This window comes from Pelodiscus sinensis, chromosome 1 (assembly GCF_049634645.1).
Source record: "Pelodiscus sinensis isolate JC-2024 chromosome 1, ASM4963464v1, whole genome shotgun sequence".
Taxonomy (NCBI): Eukaryota; Metazoa; Chordata; order Testudines; family Trionychidae; genus Pelodiscus; species Pelodiscus sinensis.
The window spans coordinates 312,310,826-312,323,539 of record NC_134711.1 but is presented as its reverse complement, the minus strand read 5'-3'; the positions used below and the strand labels follow the sequence as shown (position 1 = coordinate 312,323,539).

The 12,714-nt window shown below is 39.6% G+C and overlaps 1 protein-coding gene across 27 annotated transcripts in view; it reads right to left on the bottom strand.

The window, feature by feature from the left end:
- DLG2 (discs large MAGUK scaffold protein 2) overlaps positions 1–12,714 on the bottom strand; it is a 1,555,116-nt gene that overhangs the window by 307,766 nt on the left and 1,234,636 nt on the right. For all 27 annotated transcript variants that reach the window (XM_075919432.1, XM_075919430.1, XM_075919421.1 and 24 more), the window contains one exon: positions 1,350–1,418. In XM_075919432.1, coding sequence (XP_075775547.1) covers positions 1,350–1,418 — 69 coding nt within the window. The remainder of the gene's footprint in view (positions 1–1,349; positions 1,419–12,714) is intronic.

The window sequence follows — 12,714 nt, the reverse complement described above, 5'->3', positions numbered from 1 at the left end:
TAAGCTTTTTGTATGGCTGGTACAGAGGATTTTGCAATTTGCTACCTTTTGAGTGGTAGCAGGGTTCCCTCTCCCTCTACTTCACAGAGTCAGGGTTATTGAACTAAGTTATTGAGTGGGTAGGCTGGACCCATGTAATCTTGCCCAATTGTCACACACAGTTCTTTGCTGGACTGGCATTGACTGGGCACCTTGGAACAGGGAGTTTACAGATAACACCCAGTTGAGGTACATGGGGCAGCTCAGAACTCGCAGAACTATCGTTTTCCATCTCTACATTTGGGCAGATGTCGCAAAATTGGTCCAGCTCTTAAATCTCTATTTGCTACAATCAACACTGAAAAAACCCTTCTTCTGTCATTTCAGAGCCTTTCATAGAAGAGTGAGAAATCTGGTCCATTTACTAGACCTTGTCTTGCATAAATTATCATGTGATCAGATAATATGGTGACTGAAAGCTCCTAAGAGTCGGTATAAATGAAACCACAGGGTCTCCTAATTTTTTGGAGACCACACTGCTCTCTCTTGGGCATCTATTTAAGGTGAGTGCAACGATGCTGAAAAGAGAGTTCAGATAGTTTGTGTTTCAAAGAGCTGAGTCCCTGTATGACTCCAGCACTTCAGATAATCAGGCCTCTTATATGCTGGTGTTTAAATGTCGATTCAAAAGCCTACCTCATTGTATGCACCAAGCTTTGGAATTTTTTACTACTAGAAATAGATAGAAGGTATCTGATACATTCAGCCGGCAAAAGGTATTGCATGGTTAATCACTTTCTAGCCTCCATATAAAATATTTACATTTTTCAACATTTTCAGACTTCCTTTTTTAGGCTAAAAAAAGACAAAATTAGTGTCAAAACTTCCACGTTACATTCTCACTGAGAACGTGATTACATCATGACATTTCTATATGAAAAACAATTCATAAGAGGAAATAGTTCAGGGCTGTTGTCTCGTTAAACCTTTCTAAACAAGCTGAGGATGGAATTCTGCTTACATAGTGATTTCCAGGGACATATTTACATGCTTCCTCATCATAAAAGGAAAATAAAGGCCTTCTACTTTACTCAGGTATCCCTTTTCCTACTCCATCAGACTTGACAGTCAAGAAGAAACATGGGTTTTAGCATAAGGATAGGATAACGCTCATCTGTGCAGGAGACAAAGCTTCATTCAAACCCAGAGTGTGGGACAAATTCCCACAGGGACTAAGGATCATTACAAGTCTCATCCCTTTCCACTCTCAGTGTAAGTGTATGTTCTTTGAACTGCCTTCCCAAATACAAATACAGAGCAGCATATACACATGCATATTAAGCAGCTCAAGAGACAGAGAACAGTCTTACCCTTCCAGAGAAATGGTTCTTTGTAAGCTCATTGTAGGTGGACGTGTTGCAGTGCTGTGCTGGGAATGACTGTATGGAGAAGGAAGAATAAAGGGAAGTATTTGTTAAAGTAATATGACTCTATTTGCAGATTCTCGCATTCTTACTGTAATGGGTAGCCACAATTAAGTTATAATTGAAGGCACAGAAATAATTACCAGATTACTGAAATTACTGGGAGGTATGCATCTCTCATATATACTGACCCTAGTGCTCTCTCTCTTTGGATGATAAAGGGAAGAAGCAAATAATCATGTCTCCAGTTTAATAAGATGTTATTCCTCATTAAAAACAGATTATAGCTAGACAGATTGGGAAGAAACCATCTTTTAAAAAAGTATTTATACAACAGATTGTATTTTTCAAGTGACTTAAAAAAGATCTTGGATACTAATTGTTATTTATATAAAGTGTAGTAGTAGAACAACTGTGGCATGAAATCAAAGTGATATTATCACCATAATTCACTATCCTCATTATTTATCATTTGCTACGCAGAATTTTCAGCAAAAGATTTTGAAATCCATATCTCTATAACTTTTAACTATGGGCATTTTTCCAGTGGATTTTAGATGGAGGGAGGTATTGATTATTGCAGACATTTACTATTAATAGCTATTGTTTGAAAACCAAATAATTTTCAGCACAAGCCAAACAGTGGATACACAATAAAAACAGAAACAGAGTAATATCTTTTACTTAAAATAAGTATGATAACAAAAGGAAATTATAGACCCCCAGTCTGAACTGACTAGCGTCACTGAAATTAAAATAGTTGACCACCAGACGTAGTGCTGGATTTGACATTAAACAATATATACCAGGAGCACTAGGGGAAGGAGATAAAGTGAACATAACACAGATATTTTGACTGTCAAAACAAGTCACACATAATTCAATCATAATATTGACTCTCCCAGAGATTTAGTCGGTGGGGCTGGATTGAACTGCTACATCATTTTAAAAGAAAAACTTCTGGAAGCTGTGCTTCTAGGAGTGTTATAAAAGGATAATATCCCTCCTGTAGTAGTCCAATGATTGCCTATAATGCTTACCACTTTGGTAATCCTGAGATTACGGTTTCTAGAACTGTCCAGAAAATGGAAACCCCTTCCTGATGAAAATTTTGGGTTTTTTCCAATGAATCAGGGGGGAAAAGTAAAAAACATGATTTTTTTTGTACAAAGGAACTTCAGGAAAAATACTATTTTTGGAAAACCAACATGGAATTTTTGAGCTTGCTGACTATCCACCTGTTAGGACATCAGCCTGGCTCCTCAGGAGCTAGTTGCCTGGGGAGTCACCCAGCAGAAAAGCACAGCACCCAAAGGAGCCATCCAGCCAGGCAGCTAGCTACACAGTTCTTTGAGCAGCTGATGGAACAGGGAGTATGGCTAGGCTGGTGAGCTTTGGAGCTTGCCAGGGGGCTGCACTGTAGCCTGGAAGTTATGTGATCCTGCTTTCCCACTCAGCCTTCCAGGTGACCTGGCAAGAAGCTGGAAAGCTGGAGGATTCATTTCAATATTCCTGATGGATGGATCAAACCTTTCTGACAAAATTTAAATTTTCCTGAGGAAAATTTTGATTTCAAACAGACAGCACTATCCACTAGAAAATCATTCTACAGAAAAATTCTGAGCAGCTCCAGTGGTTTCTCTCACACCAGATCATGATTGATTGCAGAACCTAATAATTGTTAATGCATTGTGCGCATGGACACACACGTACCTAATGAGAACAGTAGTATACAGTTGCTTCAGCAGAGCACTGAACAACTTATCATATCAGTATTTGAACTAATTATGCTCTCAGACTGACACTAATCAAATGGGAAGATTTCCACTGGCTACTGTGGTAGCAGAATTGGGCCCATAGACAGAAGGCAGCAGAAATCACACAGGGATGTATTGTGATTAATTAAGATATTACATAGTACATTTTGTACATTTTTGTCCTATTGCACTCTGTAGGAGAAAAAACCTTAATGCTATTATACATCATTGATATACTAATTTACAGTTGTTGCCTCTTCTATAAAAGCATTATGCAGTTATTGAACAACTATGATTGTTGGTTAGGATTATATAGTCCATGTTATTTACATTAAAAACTAAGAAGCTCAGTGTCAGTGAGCACCACATCCATATTTTACTTTTCATTTTATTTTGCTGCTAACCAATATATGCTGTCTCATGGAGGACACTATTCAATAAACAATGCAATTTCGCTAGCTTTTTAGCATATGAACTTGTAATATATGGCACTGTCCCACAGGTCAAGCACTATACTTGCTTCCCACTTTCATTTCCAATAGGTAATGCTTCACATTACTTCCATCTTTAGTGGATTTTATGAAGTCAAAAATAGATTTAGGAATAAATGGTTAATTTTCAGAATGGAGACATTTAAACAGTGGTATCTCCCAAAGATCTATACTGGACCAGTGCTATTCAACATATTCATAAGTGATCTGTAAAAAAAGGTAAAGAGTGAGGTGACAAAATTTGCAGATGATACAAAATTACTCAGGATAGTTAAATCCAAACAGGCTGTGAAGCGTTACAAAGGGATCTCATAAAACTGGGCAATGTTCAATTCAATAGTCACAAATGCTAACAAATGAGCCCCAACTATGCACGCAAATTGAAGCAGTTTAAATTAGCTGTTACCATTCAAGAAAGAGAACTTGAGACCCAGGCTTACCTAATGGGAGGAAAGCAAAACCCATTGCTAGAACCAGCGGGGCCAACAGCCACAAGGACTCTAGGGCAAGGTGTGGGGGGGAGGGGAGGGTAGGGGAGGGATAGTGGGCCTGGCCCTGTGCCCCCTGGAAGAGGTGGGGCCTTGGGAAGAAGGGGCGGAGCCTTGAACAGTCAGCCTTTAGCACTGCCTGGACCACAGTCTGTGCACCCCCCCGAGCCACATGGAGCAGCACTCCAGCAGCAATTCAAAGGGGACTGGGGCTCTAGCCATCGTCACTGCTGCAGTAGCGCTGGTGGTAGCTGGGAACTTTTGTCTCCTTTGAATTTCTGGGCCCTAGGCAATTTCCCGCTTTACCCCCATCGCCCCGTCATCAGGCTTGGCTAGAACATTTCCAGAGAGGCAACTGAAAGAGAAAGGCAGATATCTGACCACATACTTTTCAATTTGAGTGACTGACAAAGAAAATTAAAATCTCCACCAACCCATTCCTAGTTTTTCTAGGAATGTCCAAGATCTGGCCCCCAAAGGGAATCTGATCTGGCACCTCTTCTCAAGATATTTTAACCCCCAGTTACAGTTCCCCTTTATTAGAAGTAATCAGTTGACTCCTTCAATCAGAACAAGAATGCTTGTGTCCATTCACAATTAATCAGCACAGCTTTAATTCCGAGAGTGGGATTTTGAAAAGCAGTCATCACTGGCCTCCCTCTACTACTACTGAGGGCATGGGTTAGCTTCCCATTTATTTCAGTAGAAGCATAGTTAGACGAATGCGTAGTGTTCGGAAAATTCCAATCTAATATGATTGTCAACAGCAAACTGTTCACCGTCAATCCATAAAGGTAATAAAAGAAGTTCAGAAAACAAGCATCAAATCATAGTAACAAATACATTTGAGTTAATGATGACCACCTCTTAGATGTCCACAAATACAAAGAGACTAAAATTGAATCAGTAAATGAATGAATTCAGGGTTGTGAATTAGTGCCTCAAACTCTAAAAGGATCATAACAAAGAAAGGGACCAAGCTGGTCATCATAATAAAGCAAGAGTCCAAGCTTCCAATTAAGCAGTAATACTTCATCTACACTGCTAAATTCAAACTGATTGTGAGCATTAATATTTCATATAAGCAATTTTGTACAAAACCAAAAGCATACAACTAGTTTTGACAGATCAAATTCTTTCTAGTCATTTTTAACACTAGAGAAATAACAATTGCATCTTCATTTATTTAATTTGGCCCTTACAGTAATAAAGAAAAACTGGTTTTTCTTTATTTAATAAAGAATTGAAGAAGAGTGCTGTTATTTTCTCATTCATGTATGGAGATCACTATATGAGAGCTATTAGCAGAGTTGCCTAGTGAAGTTATTGCTAATGTACAAAAACACAGGGGAACATATGAATCTTGTACCATGCATCTTACAGTGCTTTATTTATCTATGTAAATTATGATGTAGGTTCTGTGTAATAAACTCTTTATAAGTAGCAGTAAATGTCCAGGGACTAGCTGCTACCTTTGTAATCAGTACAGTTCTTTACTTAGCTCAGCAGCAATTCGTAAATATCTTTTAAAAGCTGGACCTAAGTTTAATGTTTCACAAGTGAAAGGACTATTGAAACACAGAAAGTAGAGAATGGCTATTTGAAAACCTTAGCCAAAGTTCCTAGAGTTTTCGAGTATCTCAGTTTTTGGGTTCCACACTTGAAATGCCTTAACAGTTCCTTAACAGTTAGTTTAAGAAAATCAGGCTCCTTCAGTATTGGGCACTCAAAAACTGAAGTGCCCAAAATCACTAGCCATCTCTGATGTTCTCTCTAATCTTTTCTTTCCATGTGCAGATTTTTTCCATCCGGATGCAGAATACATTTTGTTATGTGGACTGAGGCATGTGCAAATGTGCACCATTAGTAGATACAAAACCCTAGCTGTGGGCACTCTGCTAATCAGCTGAGCAGCATTTGAATCTCTCCTGATGGTCACACAAGCACCCACCTTATAGGGAACACTGGTTATCTCCAAAATCTTGGTCAGAAAGCTTTAGAATTCACATTGTACCTGCTAGGAAGTTGATGATATATGTGCCCAGTAGCACAGTAAATTCAATTTTTTCTATTACTTATATTTATTTTTAGTCATCAATAGTTAGAAGAGGAAGCTGTCAAATTAGGTAAACCACAACAGTACCTAGTGGAGGCTGGAAGACATAAGGAAAAAGGGCAGAAACACAAGAAAGAATGGCAAAAAAAGCCAAATGAGATGGATGGAATGGTGAAAACAGGTTAGACTGGAATATTGCTTTTTATAATCATACCCCATAACAAGCATGATTCGCAGTTGCAATTTCATCTCTGTCCTCTGCTAACATTAACAAACCACTTGAGCCACCAGCATCATCAGCACCCCTGTATCCTTATTCTGTACAGTTGAAGGAGGTATATTATTCCTTAGTCCTCCCTTATGAAAAAGTCCTTATTCTAATAGTCTACTCATTAGAAATGCTTTTCCAATCATAAACTGCTATGACATACATTTCAAGTGAATCCCTGGACTATTTTTTCATTAAATGCTATACACTGGTAAATATGTTGATTTCTTTTTCTTTATGGTATTGATCCCAGAATATCAGAGAAACAAGGTGCTCTCTTGAACCAGCAGAAGTTGGTCCAATAAAAGATGCTACCACAATCGTCTTGTCTATTTGATTGCTTTTTCTATCATTTATAAGATTTGATTCTCAGTATAATTTTATATCATCGAAAATGTCACATTGAACTGATGCAGTAAAAATTACAATTTTAATCGCGTATGTGCCATCTGATCCAAGCAGCTGCCCAATTTGAAGCAGAGACTCAGTGATCGTGTATCTCTCAGCGCCAAGCAGCTAACTGAAAAAACTTAAGATTCTTCCACACTTCTTTCAAACCCACGGATCCAAAAGAAAAATCACGATCCCACCTGTTGCTGTTAGATTCACGTCTATGTTACAACCCACCTAACATGTATTATGTAGAACAAATGAACAAGAATCTTTTAATGAAGGCCAATGTTTTCAAAAGTGGATGGGTGAACATAAGCACTGGCATCCATATAAAGAAACCTGAAGACATATCCTGGTTTTCTGATGTGCAAAACATGGATTTAGGTGCCTGATATTTAGTATTCAAGTTTGTAAATATGCTGAAATATTTAATAGACTTAACAGTAATAATAATTTTATATGCTACCCAAAAGTATTTGACACTTTTTTCAAGCTTGAAAGAAGTTATTTCCCCCAAAGAGCTTAGAATAAGGATTTGTTGACCCCTGCCTTGATTTAATGATCCAGTCTTATGCCTCCTAGGTGTTTTTAGCTTGGAACATGCATGGGGCGGGATGGGAGCGGGGGAGAAGAGGCGAACATAAATAAATGGATTAGGCTATGTCTAGACTGCAGGCTTCTTTCGGAAGAAGCTTTTCCCGAAGAAATCTTCCAAAAAAACTTCTTCTGAAAGAGAGCGTCCACACTGCCAAAGCGCATAAAAAAAGCCATCTACTTTTTCAAAAGATAGCGTTCAGGCTGACTGGATGCTATTTCACATGTAAGCTGTGATTACTCTGGGTGGAATGGCCACCAGGGCACCTGTGCTTTTTCCTCTTTCCACTTCTTGCAAAAGAACTCCCTCTTCCCCGTCCACAAAGGCTTTTTTCGCAAAAAGTCTTCTTCCTCACAGAAAGAGGTTTACCAATGTTAGAAAAAACCCTCTGTTCTTTCAATTTTCTTTCGAAAGAATGCAATTGTAATGTGGACGTAATTGACATTTTTTCAGAAAAACGGCCATGTAGGAGTAGCTATATGAAAGGCTAAAGTGTAGCTGAAAAGAGGAAGACCTCAAGAGAAAATCTCAGGTCAGATATTCTATATTCTCATTCTGAAATACAAACAAGTGACCATAATGGGGGTATAGTACATTATAGAATTCCACGAGAAGGGAGTTTTGTGGAAGCTTATCTATTAGGTTATGAAACATTTACATATAGGAGTTAAAGGAGCTTTCTGATGGACCCCACTTACTTTCCCTTTTATTTCTATTTCCAATGGTCTCTAGGGTACATCTACATTGCACATTTATTTTGAAATAAGTCATTCTGGAAGAAATACTCCAAAATAGCTTATTTCGAAATAGCATATCTACACTACAGGGAAGCCCCAAAATTAGACCAAGGCAGGCTTCCCTAAGGTGGACCTCCTATCTCGATTTAGAGCCCCAGGAGGCACTGGGAAGTAATTAGTTTGAAAGGCTCTGGGGCAGAGCTATTTCGAAATAGCTGAAGCAGAGTGTCCACACTACACCTATTTTGAAATAGCTATTTTGGAATAGACATTATTCCTCGTGAAATGAGGTGTACAGAAGTTGGAATAAGCCATCCATTATTTTGAGTTTATTTCAAAATAACGGAATTATTGTGTAGATGCTCGCATTGGTATTTCAAAGTAATATCAGTTATTTTAAAATAACGTGCTGTGTAGATGCACCTTAAGGGTATGTCTAGACTGCACTCTAAAATCAAAATATGAATCGAAATATCTTATTTTGATTTTATTTCAAAATAGGCTATTTTGAAATTTGGCATGTCTACATGGCACCAAATTTTGAAATAAAGCACTATTTTGAGACATCCCTTATTCCTCATGGAACAAGGTTTACAGAGATGTCGATATAGAGCATCCATTATTTTGAAAAATTTTTTGAAATAGTGAACTCATTCCTGAGACGTGGGGTAGCTATTTTGGGATACCTCCTTTATCCCAAAATAGCCCTGCAGTCTAGACGTACCCTAAGTCGTAACATGTACCATGCAGGAAACTACCTTAGTGTAGTTCTTGTTTTTATGCAAACTGATTTCCTATGATTTCCATAATAGTTGTCTATACCAAATAAGGTTTCTCTCTGTGTTTCACCCAAATTCTGTCTTCTTGATTAATCTAAGTAGCTATGTAGGAAAAGAACATCTAATCTCTGACAAGCGCTTCGTGCACTTCTACACATGATCTTATATGCTACAGCTCTGATCCTGCAAAATGTTATCACCGATGTGGTTTTACAGCCTTCACTGTTATTCTTATAATTCAACTGAACTGTAGTTGACTGAGACAATGGGGCTACTTAACTTTGTACGAATACTTATGTGAATAAAGGTGTAAAGAATCAGACTCTTAATAGAAAATTTAAAACCAAGGATGAACCAGGAAGACAAGGGCTACAATGCATTTTTAAACAAATATTTTATTTGATTTTTGTTTGTTTGTTTTCAAGCCTGCACTTTCAGGCAGAGACCACTTCTTCAGGTGTATTTGTACAGTACTTAGGAAAGTTTCAGAATCTTAGTGCTAGCATAATATAATTAGCAAATCCATACTATTGTAAAAGGAGAGGTGTCTGTCTCGCCATCTGTCATAGTGAACATTTGAGAAGACAAGAAATTTCTAGGGGGAGGCAGGTCCCTAATCCCACTTACAGCCCCACCCCCTCTGCTGAGGCCCTAACCCCACCACTGGGAGGGGAGGAGGAGAAGCAGCACACACACCCCCACCACGGGGAAGGGAAGAGCGCATGTGCACCCCAAGATCCCCAGAGCAGCAGGAAGGGAAGAAGACGCATTGCCCCCTGCCAGCCCCTGGGAGCAGCGGGGAGGGAAGAGACGACACAGCCTGAGCCTTCCTGCCCCTGGGAGCAGCGGGGAGGGAGGAGGCCCCGTGGCCTGATCTGGCCCAAGCTCCCTGGCCCTGGGAGCAGAGGGGAGAAAGGAGGCAATGTGCATGCAGCCTCACCCCCATAGGTAGGGGAAGAGTGTGTGTGCACCCTAGCATCCCTGGAGCAGCAGGGAGGGAAGAGAATGCACAGCCCCAACCACCACCCCACCCCTGGGAACAGCAAGCAGGAAGGAGGCTGCACGGTCCGAGCCTCCCTGCCCTTGGGAGCAGTTGGGAGAGAGGAGACCACATGGCTTGAGCTGGCCCAAACCTCCCCATCCCCAGGAACAGCGGGGAGGGAGGAGGCCACGTGCACAACTACCGTCACAATGGGATGGGTAATGCTAGTAATACATAAAAGCAGTAGAATGTTTTTCTTCTGTTTTTGGATTTCACCCTAGCTCAGAGGACATAATCCCCATCTCCCATAGTATGGATCACATTTTATTACAGAGATTGTCTTGTGTATATCCCTCCTCTCTGATTTGCCCCATTCACAACTGCATAAGCCACTTCCTAACCTCTGCAAGTTCACAAAGTTCCAGTAAGCCCTGCTTTAGCTAGACATAATTTAATTATCAAAATGCATGCTTTGGATCTTAACTCAATTTCCATCTACTAGCATGTGCTAAGTGTCTTGCACCTTCATCAGATGTGTCTAGTAATGTTTGTTGTCAGAGAGAGGTCACTAGACTAGTCAGACCATGAGATCTCACCCAGTCTGGCAGTTCCTATATTCCTAGATTGAGACTTTAAGAGAAGAATATTAAAATGCAACAACATCAAATTTAACTATCAGTCCATGCTATACCAAATCAGAATGGTATCAACCTAGACCTCTGTCTAATTTCTGATTAATTCCAACAGTTTTAAAAATCATTCTTGCAAGCCAATACAATACTGATGAATATACATTTCCTCTGAAGGAGGAACACAGGAAAGGTTTATGCTATTGGTTTTTACACTGCACTCTCAGGTCCTTGTGTCTTAAATTAAGTGGTTGAAGTAGTTGCACAGTTGTTTATAAAGCTTCTACCTTTTGCTTTAATAGGTAAAAAGTTAAAAATGCCGAGAAAACAACATCATAAACCGAGCAACATACTTTAATGCTGTTAATGGGAGTTCTTAGTTCAGTGAAGTGGGACTGGCTTTTCTTGATGCTGCTGACAGCAAACCTTTTTATTTAAATGAGGTTTTGATTTTCCTTGGGATTAATTATAAAGCCAGAAAGCATTTTTATATCAATTTTACCCTGACTGCAAACATCTTAATATTCAGCACTGACTGTTACTGACCCATTGTGGGAGAAGCATCAAATTACATCTGCTGTCACAACTTAATGGAAAGCTCCAGAGAGGCTATTTAGCCTCCTTACTCAGAAAAGATCACAAAACTATATGAGTTACATCATTATATTTTCATGTAAAGGAGAGCTGTGTAAGGGGTAAGCTTGCACATATGACTCATGTTTTACAAGGGATATCTAAAATGATTCCTGCACCTAGCACCGAAATTGCAGGGAACATGGCCACTTGCTGAAACACAGAAACCTCTCACGTAAGTTTAGATTGTCTCAGACAATGTGAGAATCTACCCTGCGTGAGAATTTCTGCATTGTGCTTTGATCATAACTGCACTGAAATGGGAGTATATCAAAGCACTCTATGGAATTTGTAATGTGTAGCAGTAGGTTCCACATAGACATTTACATAAGAACATAAGAACGGCCGTACTGAGTCAGACCAAAGGTCCATCTAGCCTAGTATCCTGTCTACCAACAGTGGCCAGAACCAGGTGCCCCAGAGAGGGTGGACCAAAGACAATGATCAAGCGATTTGTCTCCTGCCATCCCTCTCCAGCCTCTGACAAACAGAGGCCAAGGACACCATTTTATCCCCTGGCTAATAGCCTTTTATGGACCTCACCTCCATGAAATTATCTAGCTTCTCTTTAAACTCTATTATAGTCCTAGCCTTCACAGCCTCCTCAGACAAGGAGTTCCACAGTTGACTACATGCTGTGTGAAGAAGAACTTTCTTTTATTAGTTTTAAACCTGCTACCCATGAATTTCATTTGGTGTCCTCTAGTTCTTCTATTTAGGGAACTAATAAATAACTTTTCTTTATCAGCCCTCTCTACACCACTCATGATTTTATATACCTCTATCATATCCCCCCTCAGTCTCCTTTTTTCTAAACTGAAAAGTCCCAGTCGCTTTAACCTCTCCTCATATGGGACCCGTTCCAAACCCCTAATCATTTTAGTTGCCCTTTTCTGAACCCTTTCCAAGGCCAAAATATCTTTTTTGAGGTGAGGAGACCACATCTGTACACAGTATTCAAGATGTGGGCGTACCATAGTTTTATACAGGGGCAGTAAGATATTCTGGGTCTTATTTTCTATCCCTTTCTTAATAATTCCTAGCATCCTATTTGCCTTTTTGACCGCCGCTGCACACTGTGTGGAAGTTTTCAGAGAACTGTCCACGATAACTCCAAGATCTCTTTCCTGATTTGTCGTAGCCAAATTAGCCCCCATCATACTGTACATATAGTTGGGGTTATTTTTACCGATGTGCATTACTTTACACTTATCCACATTAAATTTCATTTGCCATTTTGTTGCCCGATCACTCAGTTTGGTGAAATCATCTTGGAGTCCCTCACAGTTATCTTCTGTCTTGACTATCCTAAACAGTTTGGTATCATCTGCAAACTTTACTACCTCACTGCTTACCCCTTTCTCCAGATCATTTATGAATAAGTTGAAAAGGATTGGTCCCAGGACTGACCTTTGGGGTATACCACTAGTTACCCCTCTCCAATCTGAAAATTTACCATTTATTCCTACCCTTTGTTTCCTGTCTTTTAACCAGTTCTCGATC